The sequence below is a fragment of the Salvia splendens genome, chromosome 16, assembly GCF_004379255.2.
Source record: "Salvia splendens isolate huo1 chromosome 16, SspV2, whole genome shotgun sequence".
Classification (NCBI taxonomy): domain Eukaryota; kingdom Viridiplantae; phylum Streptophyta; class Magnoliopsida; order Lamiales; family Lamiaceae; genus Salvia; species Salvia splendens.
Window position 1 is genome coordinate 4,938,580 of NC_056047.1, and position 21,059 is coordinate 4,959,638.

The window sequence follows — 21,059 nt, forward strand, 5'->3', positions numbered from 1 at the left end:
AGCCATTATCAAAAAGTAAGATCACCAACTTGTTTTACATACTATACATGAATAGACAAAACATGAAACTTTCCAGCAAAGTTACAGCCAGTTCACTTCACTGTAATAAATCTAAGAAAACAAGGAACGTAAGGTGAAACTTTCTGCCAATTCATTAGAATGTCTCCAAGCCAATGGCGACCGTTGCATGCTGCAGAAGCTCCGGTTGAGCCGCAGTTGATCGAAACATCACCTGTGATGTCAGGTTGATTATTAGCACAAGAAGAGAATGTGATGATGAAGCAGAGGAATTGCAAAGCAACTGAAATCGGAAAGGGATCCATGCTCTAGGAAAAACAACTGAATACAGTGATGAATGATGAGTTGGATACCTGCAAATTCATTAGAATGCTAGTTGTCCTACTTTGTTGAATCAATCTTATTTCCAGAGTGCTTTATTCCAATATATGTGTACGAATTTATAATTACGTAAGGGAGTTTGTGATTAAATTAACTTATAAACCACACATTTACATTAGTTCATCTCCGAAGGGATTTCTTTTTCCCTTTTTAAAACGAACATGAGACTTCACCTTGTTATACAACAGTACAAGAAGGATTGTAATCTCTTGTGCATCTGTAACTAGTTTCTATCTTCAGTTTTAGTCGAGCCAAAATCGGATACCTTAGCTATGAAATTTTCATCCAGCAAGATCAAACTCCACTTTGGACACAATTCTCATATCTGAAGAGGGTTCCAGATAGATACAGCTCATCTCTTACTGTAAGCCATGTAGTTGACTTGCAGTGGCTCCACACTGCAATACATGGTGACATTGACCAACAAATCAGAGTCTAAACCAATACCAGACAAAGGCACAAGGAAGAATTTGTGTACCTCCTTGACTCAGCCATTCATCTCTCTTCTCCTGTTCTTGAAGAGAGCCTCATCGCCCTGCTCGAGTTGGTCATGCCTGGAAGGAGCAGTGATCATAAGAAACTGTGTTTCACCACACCATTGAAGCTAGTTTGTTATGTAAACTTTGTTTGACAGCTAATATAAAAATTGCACCGCCAGTTATTAAATATAGATTGAAACTTCTAAATGTAAAAGTTCAGTATATATGTCACTTTCAGAAAGAAATCAGAACATCCACCAAAACTATATACTCTTCAAGAAAAGTGAATCGACAGCAATGCAGTTTTAACAGAGAAAAAGACACTAATGAATTCAACATCCAACAATAGTTTATATCAAAAAATCATATGTACATGAAAATTCATGGATCTCTACGACTACTGTAGGACCCATAGATGTTGAGAGGAAGCTGCACTTACAGTTTCCAAGAAGATGAACATTTAAGTAGTTTGACATCTGTCTCTACAGATCGTTGTGACCGACGAGTATGAAACGTATGAAAAATGAGAGGACTAAAATGATAAAACAGCTGGATTGCAAAGGTGATCATTTAACACCTAATGTTTATTCCTCTGGTTCACTGCACAACTATGAATCCCTGTCAATTTCCATTCATTCTTGCATTTCTATGCTTCCTCATCGCACTCGCAGCCGCTAGGAATGATGATCCAACTCAACCAACACATGATGTTTCTGTTAACTGTGGCTCTAGAGAACACCATGTAGCGCCCAATGGCAGAAAATGGCACGGAGACAGACAACAGAAACATTCTTCCTTGCTGCAGTTAAAAGGCTTGTCCACCGTGTCGACTCCCATCCAGAAGTTGGCCTTGGCCCAACCAGTTCCCTACAGCACGGCAAGAGCCTCTCGTTCCCAATTCTCCTACACATTTCAAGTGGATGCAGGTCAGAAAATCATCCGCCTTCATTTTAAACCCACTCCATACCAAGGCTTTAAGGGCTTACATGACTTATTCGCTGTTGAAGCCGGTCCTTTTATCTTTCTCAGTAACTTTAGCGCTTCTCTTACTGCTGCCGCACTTGGTGTCAATTCTTTTGTCAAGGATTTCTGTTTATATGTCAATGAAAATGAAAAACTAAACATTTCTTTCACACCTGAAAGTAGTCTTTCTGTGGATACATACGTTTTTGTTAATGGCATTGAGATTATCTCAGTGCCCGATACCATTTCTTACTTTCAAGGGGGAGATGTTGGACTCCAAGTTCTTGGCCAGAGGTCTGCGATCTTTGTTGATGATAGCAGTGCACTCGAGATAGTTCATCGATTCAAGATCAAAAAAGATCTTGTTCCATTTTCTGATGATTTGGACATCTTTCCAAAGTGGGCAACCCGAAAAGCAGAAAATGTGAAAAGCAACACATGGAAAATAGCAGTCCAAGTAGGATTCAACTACTTGATCAGGCTTCACTTCTCTGGTCTCGGACTCAGGATTTCAAAGACCAAAGAAGTATTGTTTGATGTCCTAATTGATGAAATGGTTGCTTTCACTAATACTGACATGGGAAAGGAAAGTGAAGAAAATGGCATTCTTCGTTATAGGGACTATATGCTGACAATGAGGGGGCTGAAAAGAGAGGCTAAACGTGATATCTCAATATGCATACGCTCATACGATGAACTCGTAGATGGGAATGAATTACTTGAAGGATTTGAGATAGTTAAGTTGAGCAATATCGATAACAGCCTAGCCAGTCCAAGTTCCCTATCCCTACCAAAAGATTCACCATCTCTAACCATCCAAAATTTGAACTATGCTTTGGGTCATAGAGATAGAATTGCAGCTGTCATAATCACTGTTATTTGTCTGGTAAACGTCATAGTTCATAAGCTGAGGGAACGTTGGGAAGCTAACAGTTTAGAGGAAGGCAACAAACCATCAGCCAGGGCTGAACGACTCTGTCGCCATTTCTCGCTAGCTGAGATCCAATTAGCCACTAGAAATTTCTGTGAGGGACTTCTAATCGGAAGGGGTGGATTTGGCAAAGTCTACAAAGGCCTCATTGATAGTGGACAAACCACTGTTGCTGTAAAAAGGTTAAAATCAAACTCCAAACAAGGAGCACATGAGTTCTTGACAGAAATTGAAACACTTTCTCAGCTCCGGCATGTCAATCTAGTTTCTCTGATTGGTTATTGCAATGAGAAGAGAGAGATGATTCTTGTGTATGAGTATATGGTCGGAGGAACACTAGCTGACCATCTCTACAAACTTCCAAGGTACAACATCAACTATTCTTATCTCACATGGAAGCAACGCCTTCATATTTGCATTGGGGCTGGTCGTGGACTAGACTATCTCCACACAAGCTATGGAGTTATTCATCGTGATATAAAGGCTTCAAACATTTTGCTGGATGAAAATCTCATAGCTAAGATCTGTGATTTTGGATTGGCCAAAACTGAAGACGGAATGCTGAGCCATGTTACTACAAATGTCAAGGGCACATTTGGCTACTTCGACCCTAGTTACTTCCGATCACGAAGACTAACAAGAAAAAGTGACACCTACGCATTTGGGGTAGTGTTGTTGGAAGTATTATGTGGAAGAGCAGCTGTGGATTCATGGGTTGCAGGAGACGAGCATATTTTGTCATGGTGGGCTCGAGATATGATTAAGAAGGGAAGAGTCAATCAGATTGTCGATCCAAGTTTGAGAGATGAGATTAGGTCAGACAGCATCAACACATTTGTTGGGATTGCTGATAGATGCTTGTCTGATGAACTAAGAAATCGGCCAACTATGTCTCAAGTTGTATCACAGCTAGAGTTTGCACTCGAGCAACAGGAAAGCAAACAAAATGTGGTGGTGAGTGAGATACAAAGTGTTCCTGATAATGAAACTGATCTTTCAGCTAACACAAGGGAGCCAACAATTACCTCAACATATCCACAGAAAGCCACTCTGTCGAGAAAACAACAAACTAACAGCAATGTTGTTAGTGCTCATCGTTTTCCATCAGAAAAGAAACTCGCGAGGAATGCAGTAATGAATAAGCCACCACGGCCTTGGCTCTGGGGGGAACTTTGGAACAGAGTTAAACCATCCAAGAAAAGCGAGTTGTTTTCATCTGGAAAGCACCATAGTAAAACCAATATCCATATTCAAGTTTCTGCTGGAAAAGCAGAAACTTTTGAAGCAGACATACCACTGCCCAAGTTTAGTTGGGCTACAATTGCAGCTTCCACCAATCGTTTCTCATCTTCAAATATAGTCGGGCGTGGAGGATCTGGCAAAGTTTATAAGGTTAGTTGTTTCTCGAATGACCAATCGTTATAACAAGTTTCATTTTCACGACCTCCCCCTAACTGAACAATACATTTTTATAGGCTGTGCTACCTACAGGAAAAGTAGTTGCAGTTAAAAGGCAATCACCAGCATCCTCACAAGCTATGGAGGATTTTAAAGCTGAGATTCTTTTGCTTTCCAGTCTTCAGCATCGGAACGTCATAAAATTACTAGGCTATTGCACTCATAGAGATGAAAAGTTGCTCGTATACGAGTTCATGGAAAATAGAAGCCTAGAAACTTTTATAGGTTGGTTGGTGCCTCTACAGATTCTTTTTTCTTGTTGGAAAATAAATGAGATCGCAAGTTTTGGATTCCACAATATTATTTTCATAATCAAAGTTTTTAAGAAATTAAATTATTTACTAACTTTTAATTTCATTGCTGAAGCACAACATCGGCACTCACGCCTTCAATGGCTTCTATGGTCTGTACGCTTCAAAGTCATATTGGGGATCGCTCGAGGACTTGTCTATCTTCATCAAGATTCTGGGCTGAGAGTGATTTACAGAGACCTCAAATCCAGAAATATTCTGTTAGATGCTGATATGAATCCTAAAATCACAGGCTTTGAGTTTTCCAGGACTTTGGAAGAAAATCAGCATGAACTAGAAACCACAGAAACAGCAGGGACAACCTCGTAAATTCAGGATCCTTCCCTCATATACCTCCTATGTCCTCTTGTCATCTTTCCAAATTTTTTTTATAACCAAATTTAATTTTTCTGTCTTTGCAGGAGCTATATGCCTCCAGAATACCTCGAGCAGGGGAAACTTTCACTAAAATCGGATGTCTATAGCTTTGGAATCATAGTCCTAGAGATTGTAAGCAGCAGGAGAGTCTGGAATATAGCTTATGGGGAGGCCATGAAGTTCCTTCCTAGCTATGTAAGTATCAATGAAAAAAGACATGCATATGGTTATGTAAATACAAAGTAATGATCAGTCTATAAAACCGGTCGTTTTCTAGGCGTGGAAGCTCTGGAGCGACGCGAATCCATTAAAACTAGTAGACAACTTACTTGGAGGTGCATTTCCAGTAGACGAAGCACTAAGATGCATTCAAGTTGGTCTCCTGTGCACACAACGGGACCCAAACTGCAGACCCGAGATGCCTTGTGTTCTCAAGATTCTGGAAGGCAATGAGCCACAAGTGGAGCCGAAAGTAGAGCTACAAAAGCCGCCACTCCCCGGAGAAGATGTACCAACTGGTGGTGTACACAGTAACGAACCTGTCAGCAATGCAACGATGGAGCTCATTGAGACGCTGGAAAGATGAAACTGTCTGTTTTATTTTGACAGAACTTCATTTACAGAAGAAAAAAAAAAGAAACAGATAAAACTGCAGGGTCAGGTAACACAGTATCTTTATATGAATGGAATTTGTGGTGCGTTTACACACTGCATTTGTATTGTACGCTTCAAATTTGTTGTTCGAGATTGAAGAGAGCTTCAAGAAAGGGTTTACACATACGTATACAATCAGAATCATGATCATTGAACAGGGATGACATGTAATCAAGCAACCATCTATTACCGTTTTACGTCTATCCATTTTGCAAAATTATTATGTGAAACATTCAAGTCTACATGAAATATCTCATTACAATCATGCAATCAAATCTAGGATTATCTGAATTGAATTACATAATCATAGCTCAAGGTAGGCAGTTCAAACACTTAAAGCAGAAAAATTCACAATACTCAAGTTCAAACTTTTATTTGAAATTAATTATAAGATCACAAAGATCAAGAAAATAACCCCCAAAAAAAATGTGCTATTTAAGGAAAGATTTTTAAGACGGACGTCCATCTATGGCGGAATAACGACGGGAAGTAAAATTAGCAATGGATTATGGCGGGAAAATATAGCTAGCTAGCCAGCGTTCATACTCTTTCCCAATCTGCGAGCCCTAATCGAATTTCTTACCCAATTTTCCTAATCTTCTAGCCGTAATCGAACTCCGTCCACCTCTCAATATCACCTGAGAATCTGAAGCTCTCGTCGTCAACCGATGACGATTGCCGAGGCCGCTCGCTGGAGAAGCTTCAAACCGCTGCAATTTTGACGTCTTTTGCCGCCACCGCTGGAAATTTTTGGAAACCTAAGTAAGCCCGGTTAGGTCTCAATTTCTGATTTTGTTATTTTCTCCATTTCGATATCACTCAGCTTTTAGTTTCTGGATCGTCAATTACTACTACAGCATCGTCAACATCATTGAATGCTGCACTCATTTTTTATGGCCTCTTTTTTGTAACGAACAGTTGATTTGCTCGAAAATCCCATCTTTTGAAACGATAACCATTGAAATCGACGACAAGTGTTCATCCTAGTGGAGTATCTCACCGAATTTGACCGAAAAAGCTCTTCCAAAAACCAAACTCTTTTCAATGCTTCAAGTAAATAACTTGGTTTTTGTTGATTTGTTCATTACAAACTGTGTATTAGTATTAGCTATGTTAGAATCAATATCCTTCTTTTTGTTTCGTAGTCTTATAGTTATGTTGATTCCTTCATACATTTTGATGCTTAAAGAAGTACTCCAGTTATAGCCAGGACAAAGTAACTAGTAGAGATGCAACATCATTACCACCACCACCACCATCATATGATAATCTTCAATCTATAACTAATATACCAATCTATATACTCCAAAGTAAGATAGAAGTGTGCAATGATTTTGCAGAATTGTGTGAGGCTGACATAAGAGTGCCAAAGTATGAATTTAGCAAGCTTGCGGCTGCTACCAATCTATTCTCCGAAATATGATTGGACAAGGTGCATTTGCTCGCGTCTACAAGGCTGATTATTTCCCTTTTTTATCCCTTTCGATATTGCACTGGTAAATGACTGGATGAGTTTATCCTTCTCCAAACTAATTCTAATCTGAATCTTCGTATAGGCTGTTTTACCCACAGGAAGGACAGTTGCAGTTAAGAGATGTTCTTCATCACAAGACCATTTCTGCTTCTTGATCTTGAATGTAATGGAACATTTGCACATAGATGAAGAGAGACGTTGTAGGTTTCAATGGTCAGGACGCTTCAAAGTCATAATTGGAATTGCAAAAGGAGTTACTACTATTTATCTCCATCAAGAGTCAAGTCCGAAAATGATTCACATGGATCTTAACCCCGCCAATATATTACTGGACAATGATACGAAGAACTATAATTTTGGCATAATTTTTACTCCCTCCGTCTCTCAAGAATATGCAATCTTTGCTTTTTAATATATCCCACAAGAATATGTATTTTTCAATTTTGGAAACTCTTTTCAATTAATGAGGCGGGATCTATTCTCCCCTAACAAACAATACTGTAATTATTTTTTTCTCTCTCTCTCTCTTAAATTACCAATTTTGCAAACTCATGTTAGAACCCAAAGTGTATAGTCAGTGACGGACGTAGGATGGTCTAATTTACTATTTGCAGTGGTGTACTAGTATTTTTCAATATTTGTCTCACTGCAAGTAGTTGTGGTATGTTGGTAGGAAGTTACGAGATATATATAAATGAATAATGAGTAATGAATAATAAAATGATGGTGACAATAACTCCTTTTGTCCCACTAAATATAATGCATTTGTTTTCCTACATGAAATTTTATTTAGTGTTATTTTATAAGTAAAGTAAATGAATATACTTAATAAAGTAAGAGAGAGCAAAATATAGATATGATGTTGTTTCCATTTTAATGGGAAGTAATAAATAAGGAGAATTTTTTTATTGCAAAGTGTGCGAAACAAAAAAATGAAGTGGGGTGCATTTGTGTTTCTGCACTGAGATTTTATTTAGTGTTATTTTATAATTAAATAAGAAATAATAAAGTAAGAGAGTGAAAAAAAATAGAGATGATATTGTTATTATTTTTGGGAGAGTAATAAATAAGGAGAATTTTTTTATTGCCGCACAAACTAAAAAATAATGAAGTGTGTGCAAGTTAAAATTAAAAACTCATGTATAACAAATAAAGGTGGTGTGTGAATGGATACATAAAATTGTCCTTCCCCGAAGATGAATCTATTTATTCATCTTCTGAAACTAATAATATATATATAGTACTCTATTTATTCATCTTGTAAAACTTATGAATATTGGGGGTTCCATGGGAGTATAATTTTTTAATATAACATATAAAATATATTTGAATTTTAGGTATAAATATATATCAACCATACCACTTGTTAATAAAATAAGGGGAAAGGGAGACTGGGCAGTTGGAGGCCACAATATTACTTTTTGTTTTCTTGTAAAATTGAATCGGTAACCCAGCATAGACTAGGATCACCGATAATGGTGGTCTTTATATTCAGTTACTTTTTTTTATTGAGTCTGCTTTCCTTTATTCTTGGTTTAATTTGCAGATGTTGGAACTGCAATTTGAGGGAAGAAGACATCATGGAAGGTAAGAGGAATCCAAATTTACGTTATTAAACCTGTGTATTTCTGAACAGAGATTCTAGTAGGTGTTATTACAACATTGTGTATTTTAACAGAGATTCTACTACACGTGTTATAAAGCTAATTAAAGATGAGTTGTGAGTGTTGGAACAGAAGTCTCTACCATTTTCTAAATATTTTGAAGATGATTTTTTGAAATCCACTCTTATCTCAATTAAATTGGCATGTGAAGAACATGATGTTAAAACCTATCCACGTAAGTTTTATATGGTGAATTTCTCTAACACCTAATAAAATCAGTTCCATGTTTAGGATTAAAACTAATAAAATCAGTTCCATGTTTAGGATTTCGTCTTACCAAATCAAATCTCCAAGCAGAAGTGTTTTTATCAGCTCGCCAAATGTAGCTCCATTTACTAGCTAATCCAGAACCACAAGAAAAGATGTAGAAATCGAAATTAAATAACAGCAAAAAAATTAACCAATTCATTCATAAAATTCTTATTGGTTGCAAATCTTGTGTAATTCTTCTCAACAACAATGGAGTGTTGAGTTTGTGTTTTTCACTGATGTGTTCATAAAAAGCCTCAATTATTCGCAAAACACCTTAATTTTCACTAAATCTAAGTAAACTTCATACAATTCAATAAATTTTCATATCCGAAAATATCACCTGAAATTTTTTTGAAGATATTTAACGGCGAACAAAAAATAAAAGGGTCAGAATATATAAGTTGGGAACTTGGGATAAGAAAAAAATTATAGCACTTCTACATTCATTGATTTATCATTTATGCAGAACGTTACTGTGGCCAAATTTATGGTTTGGGCTATCAATTTCATACCTACCTATCTCACTTATCATGATACTATGATATTTCTGCAAATTAACCAAAAATAAAAAAATTCTAGACTGCAAATAAAATTACCTTCCTACTAAATTGTTGATCATGTTGACCTTAGTAAGGCAAAGTGTAGAATGCGGCTTCAGCTGCTTCCCAGCAAACTCCTCGTCATTGAGCTTGATATTCAGCTGAGATGAGCATATGTGGTATTAGCCAATATCTTGGTCATCTGACCGAGGAGCATCACGTTGGCTTTGAAGCAGCTGCATGGTACTGGCATTTTGTAGACGTGGTTCGGTTATTCCCATTTGTCTCTATCTATTGGTGGGGAGGTATATGAAGGAACGAATCAGTGGACTGAGGAATGAAAGCTCGAAGACAAAGAGAACCGGGCTTTTCCAAAGAATTACTGCAGCTTTCCCACTCCCTTTGATTATCATATACAAAAAAGTATCTTCCACTTTCCTACCAAATCTCTCTCTATTCAGGCACATAAATGAAGGGATGGAAGAGATTATGGCGGATCATGTTCACCACGAAATGACTCGAAATTGGATCTTGGTCTATTTGAGATTCTTTCTTTTAATCGTAATCAATTCTTGTCTCTCCTTTCTTTTCTGAACAAATCGAAGAACCTAATGGATCGAACTCATCCTTGGCCTCCCTCAGTTTGTGCCATCTCATAAGTATCAACCAATGAAACGAAGTCGAATAGGTCAACTCCTTCTGTGAAACATTATTGATTTCTGCGAGTTTGACACAAAAGCTGAGTCAAGCTCCGCAGCATCACGAACAATCTTGATTGATATTTATTATCACCCCTATTTGTTTTGCCTTCCTACCGAAAGCAGGTATGGGAGTAGACAAGAAGCAAGAAAGAGTGTAGTTGTTCTTCGGATCTGTATCTAGTTTTTGCTGCTATCGACGTGTAGCTCGAAAACCGCAAGAAAAGAGCAACTTTATATAAAGTTCCCAGCCTTGTTTTGCTATCCATTCCACTGATGAAGAAGCTAAATTCCGAGACTAGGCATTATCACATACGAAATTGTCATATATTGATGTTGAATAGATTTCTTTTTGAACTCAGGTGCTACCGTCTTCAACAACCAAACTTCAATCATTGAATGGGGAAGTAGCGATAGCCCATCGAGCATAGAGATCATAGCTCCGAAGCTCAACCAAGGTGAGTTTAGTCGATGTATTATACGGGGGAAGTCAAATTGGGGTCAGAGACCCTACCTCTACTTGGCTTGGTTTTGAACCGAAAGTGGTCAAGTCAAAGTCTACAAGATCAGCTGCTGATGCTTCTAAGTTCTAAGCAACCTCCTCCTCTTTGACTTCGAAATTCATCTTTCCGACTAATCATTCATTCATTCCAACCAACCAGATCCTCAGATTCCAAGAAACACAAAGATCACACCAGAGAATAATGCATCACTTTTCACTTTCCATTGCTCTGTTGCTTCTTTTTCACCTTGGTGCATTTCCAGTAGCAACTAGTAATGATCCAATTACAGCCACATCCAAGCTTTCCATCAGTTGTGGCTCGGTTGCCACGTCTGTAGCTCTCAACGGCAAACAGTGGATTGCAGACATACAACCAAAAGGATCATCCCTGCTACAGATAAAGGGTTCATCAACCGACTCAACTCTCAGGCATAGCTCCACCTCTGCTCATCAAGTTCCCCACAAGACAGCAAGAATCTCTACTTCTCAGTTCTCCTATGCATTTCGAGTCAGCCCGGGTGAGAAAATTCTCCGCCTTCACTTTAATCCCGCTCCATATAAAGGCTTCGAAAGGTTGAACGACTTGTTCAATGTTGAAGCTGGGCCCTTTATTCTGCTGGCTAACTTTAGCGCTTCATTAACTGCTGCTGCTCTTGGTGTCAACACTTTTTCCAAAGAGTTCTGCATAAGCCTAGAACAAAACCAAATGTTTAGTGTAACCTTTTCTCCTGTAACTAGAGATACTACATATGCTTTCTTAAACGGAATACAGATAATCCCAGTACCTCTACGTCTTTCTTACTTGAAAGGAGGTGATCATCGAGCCCAAGTGGTAGGCCGCAAGGCTCCAGTGAGTATTGACAATACCACTGCACTTGAATTAACACACAGGGTTATGAAACAGTATTTAGTTTCATTTTCTGATGAATTTGATGATAAAGAAAAGGAAAATGAGATCAATGGTCTTACCAGGAAAACATCAGTAGATGTTGGCTTTAGGTACTTGGTCAGGATTCATTTCTGCGACCTAGGTCTCCAAGGTGAGGGACTCAAAGTCCTTCTTGATGAAGTAATTGTGGATGTTAACATTTCTGTAGAATGGGATGATGAATATGGCATCATAGAGTACAGAGACTATGTAATGGCAGTTAAAGGGAGAAAAGAGGAGGGTAAACGAGAGCTCTTGATTTCCCTGCAGTCTAATGAAGAGTTTGTTGATGCAAATCAACTCATCAATGGATTTGAAATATTCAAACTGAGCAATCCTGATAACAGTCTTGCCAGTCCGAATGTCTTCCCTCCAAAAAGTAATTCTCCCCTTCGGATTATCAACATCTTACTGCCTATTCTGTCTCAAGGAAATGCTACTGCAACTCTAGCAATAGCCATACTTGCTATGATGAATATAATTGTCTATAAGTTGAGGGAAGTCTGTGAAGCAAGAAGCACTACAGATGAGGAGAACATACCATCAGCAAAGGCTGAACGACTCTGTCGACGTTTTTCACTGGCTGAGATTCAATCAGCCACCAAAAACTTCAGTGGAAGGTTACTCATCGGAAGGGGAGGATTTGGTAAAGTTTACATTGGATTTATTGATAATGGACGAGAGACTGTTGCCATAATGAGGTTAAAATCTGACTCAAGACAAGGGAAACATGAGTTTTTGACTGAGATTGAAACACTTTGTGAGCTCAGACATATTAATCTTGTCTCTCAAATAGGCTACTGCAGTTATCAAAGGGAAATGATTCTTGTTTATGAGTACATGCCCAGTGGCACACTGGCTGATCACCTCCATGAATATGCAAGGGAAGGCAAAGATTCATGTTCTCTCACTTGGAAGCAACGCCTAGATATCTGCATAGGAACCGCCCGAGGATTAGAGTATCTCCACACAGGCAACAGAATCATATATCACGATGTTAAAGCTTCTAACATCCTCTTGGATGAAAATCTCATAGCCAAGGTCTCCGATTTTGGGTTAGCTAAGCATGAAGATCGAATCAAGCTACAGAGTCATATTGGCACAAGAGTTAAGGGCACACATGGGCACATGGACCCATATTATCAAAATACAGGCAAGTTAACAAGGAAAAGTGACATATATGCCTTTGGTGTTGTGTTACTGGAAGTATTGTGCGAGAGAAAAGCACTAGGTCCTAGGTTCGGAGAGGAAGATTTATATCTCACCATATGGGCTCAAAACAAGATTAAGGAGGGAGAGGTTGATAAGATTGTGGCTTCGACTCTGTTGGAAGAAATCCTACCAGATAGCCTGAAGGCATTTGTTGAAGTTGCTGAAAGATGTTTGCACAAGGAACCAAAGCAGAGGCCAACGATGGCTCAAATTGTTGTTCAACTTGAGTCTGCACTTGAGCTTCAGGAGAGTGGAAAGAGTGCTGAGTCAAATCACGTAGTTCTTGTTGCTAATGATGTATGTCCAACAAATGAACATATGACATCTTCTGCAAACACTGCACTATCAGCAGAAGCCTTCTCAGATGTATATGTTGATACATCTCCTCCTATGGAACAAAGAAATCTAAACTATTTTCCAGATGGAGAAGAAGAACCGAAATCGTATAAGGCACATTTTTGGGCATTAGATGCACTATGGAACAGGTTAAAACCATCTAAGAGAAAAGAAATCAGATTAGCATCAGGTATTAAATCATTCCAAACACTTTCTTTTATATGCTAATTCTTCAACCTATAATTAAAACACCAAATCTTTATACTCCAAAAGTAAGATAGAAGTGTGTAATGATTTTGCAGAATTGTGTGAGGCGGACATAAAAGTGCCAAAGTATGAATTTAGCAAGCTTGCGGCTGCTACCAATCTATTCTCCAATTCCAATAAGATTGGACAAGGTGGATCTTCTCGAGTCTACAAGGTGACTCTGACAAGGCTGATGTTTGCCCTATTTCATTACTCTAGATATCAAACTGAGAAATGCGTTTATTCTTCTCCAAACTAATTCTATTTTGAATCTTCGTATAGGCTGTATTACCCACAGGAAGGACAGTCGCAGCTAAGAGATTTTTTCATCCATAGACCGCGACGTCCCTCTGTTCAAAAATGAGATTCTTTCAGTTTCCAGTCTCCATCACCAGAACATCATTAAACTACATGGATATTGCATTCATGACAAAACATGGTTGCTTTTGTATGAATTCATGGAGAATGGAAGTTTAGATAGATATATATTTGGTTGGTGTTTTAGACTCTTTCCCTAGTTTTTTTCAATTTCAAATGGATGGATAAATATAGAACCTAACATTTTTTCTTTTGTTTCTTGAATGTAATGGAACTTTTGCACATAGATGAAGAACGACGTCCTAGGTTTCAATGGTCAGAACGCTTCAAAAGTCATTATTGGAATTGCTAAAGGGATTATCTATCTTCATCAAGAGTCAAGTCCAAAAGTGATTCACAAGGATCTTAACCCCACCAATATATTACTGGACAATGAGATGAATCCTAAAATTTCCGGCTTTGGCTTAGCCAGAATTACTGAAGATGACCAATCACAAGTGCCCACCTGTATTGCTGGGTCCACGTACTATCATGACATATATCCTTTCCTTTCCACCACTCTAACTTTGTCTTTCTGAGTCCTGAATAACGATATTTTGTTTCTTTGATTTGTGTGTGCAGAGGTTATCTTTCACCAGAATTTTATATCGGAGGACGAATTTCAGAAAAGTCAGATGTCTACAGTTTTGGTATATTAGTCATGGAGATATTGAGTGGAAAGAGAAGTAATACAGAAATGGAGAATCTCATTGGCAGTGTAAGCATAACTAACTTTCGTGATATTCTATGTATAATGTGAATGCAATGCACGTTGCTCATGGATAGTAAGGATTGAGGTTATGCAAATAAATGAACGAGAGCAGTCTTTTCAGCTACTATAGATGCATGAAACAAAAGAGCAGAACGCAAGTGAAGATGCAATTTCAAATAGACAAATGTGTCTATACAGTGCAGTGGTCTCAGAGAGCATTTTCCAGTTCATTCAATTGTTATGATAATATGATATGATGAATGTCCAGGCTTGGGAGCTGCAGAGAAGAAATATGAATGTATTAGGGATGGTGGATGCATACCTTGTTGGAGAGTTTTCAGAGGAAGAAGTGCTGAGATGTGTACATGTATGTCTGTTGTGCACCCAGTCAGAGCCGCAACATCGCCCAACGATGGCATCTGCCATAAGAATGTTGCTCGGAGAAGACTTATTGCTGCGAGACAAGGTGGAACAAGCACAATGTCCTTCCAATTTCACCACAAACTGGCCATATTGCGTCCCCTCTACTTCAAGAAATTGGTCAGAGGAGACCCAGGCGAGTCAGAGACACTGAGTTATTCTACTCGGTAGCTTCCAGTTGACAAGTTTACACCCTTTGCAGAGCTCAGTTACCCCTCCTCTGCTTGTTTGTCTCACTACAAATGCATCATTTCATCAAACAATGGAGGAGCAATGAAGCTAAAGATGAGTTCAAGTGTTCAAGAGTAGTCTCAACCATTTGTAGATATTTAAAGATGATTTCTTGGAATCCATTCTCACAATTAAATTGATTGTGAAGATGTTAAAATCTGTTAAGTTACTAATACTGATGGGACCACGTTATTTTTAAATGGTCAATTTTTCCATTAGTTTCTTGTGCAAGAAATTTAAGAAATGAGGACTCTTGTGATGTCTTTGCTTGTATGTTCGTTTGATACCACAAAAACCTGAGTGCTACATTAAGAAAAGATTGTAAGAACATGTCAAACATAGCTCTAGGCAATTCGAGAAGACTAAATATTTTGCTCTAGGCAATTCAAGAACATGTCAAAAATATCTATTCATAAACGGAATTAGAGATAATCCCAGTACCACTATGTCATTCTTTCTGAAAGGAGGTGATCATCGAGCCCAAGTGGTAGGCCAGGCTCTGGCCTCTGGTGAGTATTGACAAGTACTAGTATTTAGTGTTAAATTCAAGTATCATATGCAAAATGATTATAAAAAACTAACGGAGTACTACTCCCTCCGTCCCATTCAAAATGAACAATTTCTTTTTTTGGCACGAAATTTTATGCAATGTTGTTTTTATGTGTTAAATAAAAATGATACAACCATTATAAAATGTCATTTAAGTGAAACATCTCAAAATGACATGTTTCTAAGTGAAAAATTGTCAAGTGGGACATTTAAGTCAATATAAGTGGGCTATATCACAGTCACGTTATTATATACAAAATGAAACTACAAGGTTATTTGAAGTAAGTTAATAAGAAATAACCTTTCAGTGAATTGGCCCCACGAAGAAAGATTTTTTGATGGGATGAAGCTTCCATGTCCAATTCTTCTCCGTGAACACGGCTAAGAAATAAAAAGGAACCAACCAAGAATTGAAAAGATGCGAAATGGAAATATACTGGATAAAACAATAGCCGACATCAGACTACTTTACCAAACAAATCTTGTGACTGAGCAAGAGCAAGATGATGCAAATCGACAATTTAATCTTTAAATAAAACAAGAGCCTCTAGAAGTTGACTTGAGAATAAAATATACATATCACAGTATAGCAGGATATGATCTATAGCTAGCTTACATTCTCCAACAACACAACCCATCTTTCGAGAAAACAAAGATTAAAAATGCCAGTTTCAAAATTACCATTTATTTTGATATTCCTGAGTTCGTTATGCCAAATCTCTGTCATCTTTGCCAGCCACATTCCTGCTGCTACTAATCCCCTGCCTAACAGTATTGCCATTTCTTGCGGTTCTTCGGGCAGCTTGGCTGCGCTGGATGGACGTTTTTGGATGGGGGATTCTGGACTTGAATCCACCTTGTCACTCCAGATCAATGGAAAGCCTTCCAACTCAAGAGCCATCCACCAACTTACTTCATTCGATCCTGTGCCCTGCAGGACAGCTCGAGCATCGCACAACACATTCAGTTACATCTTCCGAGTCAAACCCGGACAGAAATTCATCCGCCTGCATTTCTATCAAGATTCATACAAGGGGTTTAAGAGATCGGAAGCTCTGTTCACTGTTAAAGCAGGTCCTTACACACTCCTCAGCAACTTCAGCACAGCTCTTGCTGCTGATGTTTTGGGTGAAAAACATATCATCAAAGAGTACTGTGTCAATATTGATGATGGGCGGGCTTTGACTATAACATTCTTACCAGCTCAGGGGAAAAAGAAATCAGATAAGTTCTATGCATTTGTCAATGGTATAGAGGTTGTCTCAATGCCCACCGGTCTTTATTTCACTCCTGAAGGGGAGTTGGGTGCTCTTGTTGTCGGAAAGAAGTACAGATTCTACGTTGATAACAGCACGGCATTAGAGCTGGTTCAACGGTTGAACATTGGTGGAACCTCCATCTTGCCGGCTCAAGATTCCCGCCTGTTCCGCAGATGGGACGAAGACTCCAAGTACTTGCTCGAAAAAGGTGCTCATCCTGTTAATACTTTAACTACAGTTAGATATGCAGACATGTTAACATATGTTGCTCCAGTTAAAGTCTATCAAACGGCAAGGGTAATGTTAGCAGACACTAAATTGGGTGCCAGTAGTCTTAAATGGAAACTGCCAGTGCAATTAGGATTCAGATACCTAATTAGGCTACATTTTTCCAAGTTTGATCAGCAGACAGCAGAGAGTCCCAACAAGGACTTCTCTGTTCTAATCAATAATCAGATAGCTGAGGACAATGCCAATATCATTCAATGGGGTGGAGTATCTGGAGTTGCAGTCTACAGAGACTATATAGTGATGATGGACGGAGATAAGATAGAGGAGAAGAGCTACCTTACCATCCTGTACCAACCAAAGTTTGAATCAGCAGCAGAACAATTCCATGGCACATTGATTGCTATAGAAGTATTTAAGCAGAGCAAGCCCGACAACAATCTAGCAGGGACATGGCCAGTTCTTGAGTTGCAGCACTTGACATCAACACCGCAGCAAAAGAAATCAAAATCAAGTTACCGTATTAACTTGATCTCGGGTATCCTCACAACTGTACTAGCCTTAATGAATGTTGCAGTTTACAACCTTAGAAGAATTTCAGACTCCAGCTCCAGAAGGAACATGGGATCATCCTTGGCGGAAGATCGATGCCGGAAGTTTTCAATTGAAGAAATACGTTTGGCGACCAACAGTTTTGATCCTCAGTTTCAAATAGGCAGTGGAGGATATGGCAGAGTTTATAAAGGGAACATCAACAGTGGGGCAACTGTTGTTGCAATCAAGCGATTGAAAACAGAATCTCGGCAAGGAGAAACTGAGTTTCAGACGGAAATCAAGATGCTATCCAAGCTCAGGCATGTCCATCTCGTTTCACTAATTGGTTACTGCAATGATGGCCAGGAGCGGATTTTGGTTTACCAGTATATCAGCCAGGGAACACTTGCCGATCATCTCTACAAAGCCAACAGACATGGAAGGTCTAATCCTCCACTTCCTTGGGAACTTCGACTCAAAGTCTCAATTGGTGCTGCACGTGGCTTGTATCATCTTCACTCACGGCACAGGATCATACACAGGGATGTGAAAACCTCAAACATTCTGCTGGATGAGAATTGGGTTGCCAAGATCTCAGATTTTGGGCTGTCCAAAATGGGACCACCAAATGATTCATTCACCCATATTAGTACGAATGTCAAAGGCACCTTTGGGTACCTAGATCCAGAGTACTTCTTGACTCGTAAATTGACGAGAAAATCAGATGTCTATGCATTTGGAGTGGTTTTATTTGAAGTTCTTTCTGGAAGACCTCCAGTGAACATAAGACTTGACGAGGAGCAACACAGCCTGGCTGGATGGGCTCGATATTGCATACGAGATGGAAAAGTGGATCGACTCATTGACCCCAACTTGATGGAGCAGATATCACCTGCGTGTTTAAAAGTGTTTGTTGGAATTGCAGGCAGATGTTTACACATTCAACCCCAGGGAAGGCCTTCAATTGCAGATGTAGTGGTGGGCCTTGAATTAGCTTTGTTATTACAACATACCAAAGATCCAATAGAACAGGAGGAAGAGGATGAAAATGCTGGAAGAATTTACAGCGACCATAGTGATGGGGTCATTTGTATGGATGATATAAGTCTCCCAACTGTAGAATCAGACAGGATTAGCAGTGAAGATGATCCCAGCCCCAGTACAAGTAATGGAGACAATGATCAGAAGAGTAGAAAAAAGAAGGCCATGGATAATGGCTCGAACAATAATTCCACACAAAGATGGTGGTGGGACCCATTTGGGATTTTACCAAGAACGACATCAAAGTCAAAACAGCGACGTGAGGTAATGCACCAGTTTTCCCTCCAGGAGATTCAGAGAGCCACAAATAATTTTCACAAAAGTCTCATGATTGGCTATGGAGGATTGGACAGTGTTTATAAAGGATACCTAGATGGTGGTAAAAGAAATGTAGCAATCAGATGCTCAAGAGCTACAGAATCTATAGTATCCATGGCCCATGAGTTGCAAACAAAGAAAGATACTCAAATGACATCTTCACCAGCTCAAGATTATGCTCTGTCTCTGATAGGGTATTGCAAGACAGAATCAGACATGATTCTTGTGTACGAGCACATGGAAAATGGGACACTCTATGAACATCTGCATGATGCTTTAAAGGATCCCCTTCCATGGAAGCGAAGACTTCAAATCTGCATTGGTGCAGCTCGGGCTCTAGAGTACATTCATTTCACAGTCAAGCAGACAATGCTTCATCTTAACCTGACGTCAACCAACATCTGGTTAAATGAGAACTGGACTCCCAAGATATCTGGATGGGGTTTATCCAAAATTACAGGAAACAATCAGGTACCAGCAGTCATCAAGAGTAACTGGGGGATTTTGGATTCAAATTACATACGTGGAGAGCAGCTAACAGAAATGTCGTGTGTCTACTCGTTTGGTCTGATTTTGTTTGAGGTGCTGTTTGCTGAAAAGGAATCAGACCGCTGGCTCAATGAGGATCATGTGACTCTTGCCCAGTGGATCAAGTCATGCACGAGGACTAACCTATCTGGTTGTATCGATCCCTTTCTAGTTGGGAGAACAGCACCAGACAGCCTAAAGATATTCGTAGAAACTGCTGGAAGATGCCTACTGGATCGTGGAATTGACCGGCCAACAATGACAGATGTTGTGGCAAGACTTGAGGATGCATTACAGCTCCAAGAAGCAACAGAAGCTACTAAGGGTATCCAAACCCGAAGGAGATGACCAGTAACCCATATCGGGCATGTTTGCAAGCAAGAGGATCAAGAATGTTCCAATGAGTCGACGCGAGTCAAATGTAGTTCAGGGCTCTGAATTCCCCTTTCTGTTTTTAAATAGTAAAATAAGTTGTGTGTGTAAACTGTAAAATACTAAGATGATGAAGCATATCCTTATCCATTGTACCATACTACCATATAAGCTCAAATTTATGCCTAATGCTCTTCACATGTTCTTCTACTGGATTCTTTCATGTCAAGAACAATACAAAAGGGGAAGCAGAAGTTCAGCAAGATAATGTCTTATTTCTCCAATTTGAAATCACATCATATTCTGGCATTCGCATTGCTCTTCGCATTCATTCTCAGGAGTCGGAGAAAACTGAAAAATCTTTGATAATAGGGGGTGTTTGGTTTGAAAGATTGTATCCCGGGATTAAATATGTAGTGTGTTTGATTTATGAGATTCAATACCACAACTCAATCCTAGATAATCATGAGATAATTAGTCATAGCTAACCCCTTATGACTAAAATAATCTCACAAACTCTATCCTAGATTATATCTTGGGAGTACCATTTTATCTAGGAAAACGAACACCACCTATATAAAATCTTAGTTAACAACAGCCTATGATACAATTCGAACTGAATCACCAAGACGGATAAAACAAGCAAAAGCTCAGCTAAAAAATCAACAATGCGGACTCAATTCCAGAGAAGCGCAAATTCATATGTCACATAACTAATGCATGGAATTCATACTGTCAAATTATAAAGTTGGAACTTGGAATCAAAGGTGCAATCAGCGAGAAGCAGAATTGAGAGGAATATACCTGAATCGCACCCAAGACTCCTGCGCGCATCGCACATATTTTATCTATATACTCCATATATATATGAACATGATTGATTAAGTTTTAATTGTGATAATTAAGGTTTAATAAAGGTAATTATGTGAACGTCAATGATGCTATTCAAATAATTATGGTTTATTGCACCGAGGGAAAATTAATTAGTAAGAATAATGTTTTTATATTAGAAAATATTTAAATTGAATGAAGTGTTCAAATTATTATGAATACAGGTTTATTTTATACTTTCTCCGTCACATGCAATTCAATGTTTTTTTTACTAGT

At 38.8% G+C, this 21,059-nt stretch overlaps 3 protein-coding genes and 2 long non-coding RNA genes across 9 annotated transcripts; 4 read left to right on the plus strand and 1 right to left on the minus strand.

The window, feature by feature from the left end:
- Positions 1 to 5: 5 nt before the first annotated feature.
- LOC121772779 lies at positions 6 to 9,674 on the minus strand. Of its 4 annotated transcripts, none has more exons than XR_006044394.1 (6): positions 9,539 to 9,674; positions 8,968 to 9,029; positions 5,228 to 5,437; positions 878 to 953; positions 665 to 797; positions 6 to 232 (listed from the first exon to the last, which is right to left on the minus strand). It is a non-coding gene; the product is annotated as an uncharacterized LOC121772779 (long non-coding RNA). The 4 variants fall into 4 exon arrangements; XR_006044395.1 differs by having other exon boundaries at positions 8,968 to 9,025; positions 9,539 to 9,668; XR_006044392.1 differs by lacking the exons at positions 8,968 to 9,029; positions 9,539 to 9,674 and adding an exon at positions 6,136 to 6,272.
- LOC121772773 (receptor-like protein kinase FERONIA) lies at positions 1,459 to 5,278 on the plus strand. Its single transcript, XM_042169992.1, has 3 exons — positions 1,459 to 4,164; positions 4,248 to 4,846; positions 4,943 to 5,278. The coding sequence occupies exons 1-3, from the start codon at positions 1,459 to 1,461 to the stop codon at positions 5,142 to 5,144; spliced, it is 3,507 nt and encodes a 1,168-aa protein (XP_042025926.1). The 3' UTR covers positions 5,145 to 5,278.
- Positions 6,180 to 7,574, plus strand: LOC121772780. Its single transcript, XR_006044396.1, has 3 exons — positions 6,180 to 6,314; positions 6,893 to 6,984; positions 7,109 to 7,574. It is a non-coding gene; the product is annotated as an uncharacterized LOC121772780 (long non-coding RNA).
- Positions 8,620 to 15,396, plus strand: LOC121772776 (receptor-like protein kinase FERONIA). 2 transcript variants are annotated; one of them, XM_042169995.1, is made up of 6 exons: positions 8,620 to 13,347; positions 13,460 to 13,578; positions 13,686 to 13,895; positions 14,009 to 14,244; positions 14,343 to 14,478; positions 14,741 to 15,396. In XM_042169995.1, exons 1-3 carry the CDS (start codon positions 10,884 to 10,886, stop codon positions 13,737 to 13,739), a joined length of 2,637 nt encoding a protein of 878 aa, XP_042025929.1. In that variant the 5' UTR covers positions 8,620 to 10,883; the 3' UTR covers positions 13,740 to 13,895; positions 14,009 to 14,244; positions 14,343 to 14,478; positions 14,741 to 15,396. The 2 variants fall into 2 exon arrangements, with proteins under 2 accessions (XP_042025929.1, XP_042025930.1); XM_042169996.1 differs by having other exon boundaries at positions 10,503 to 10,637; positions 10,842 to 13,347; positions 14,009 to 14,478.
- Positions 15,397 to 16,135: 739 nt separating this feature from the next.
- Positions 16,136 to 20,141, plus strand: LOC121772772 (receptor-like protein kinase FERONIA). Its single transcript, XM_042169991.1, has one exon. The coding sequence runs from the start codon at positions 16,335 to 16,337 to the stop codon at positions 19,926 to 19,928; it is 3,594 nt and encodes a 1,197-aa protein (XP_042025925.1). The 5' UTR covers positions 16,136 to 16,334; the 3' UTR covers positions 19,929 to 20,141.
- Positions 20,142 to 21,059: the final 918 nt, after the last annotated feature.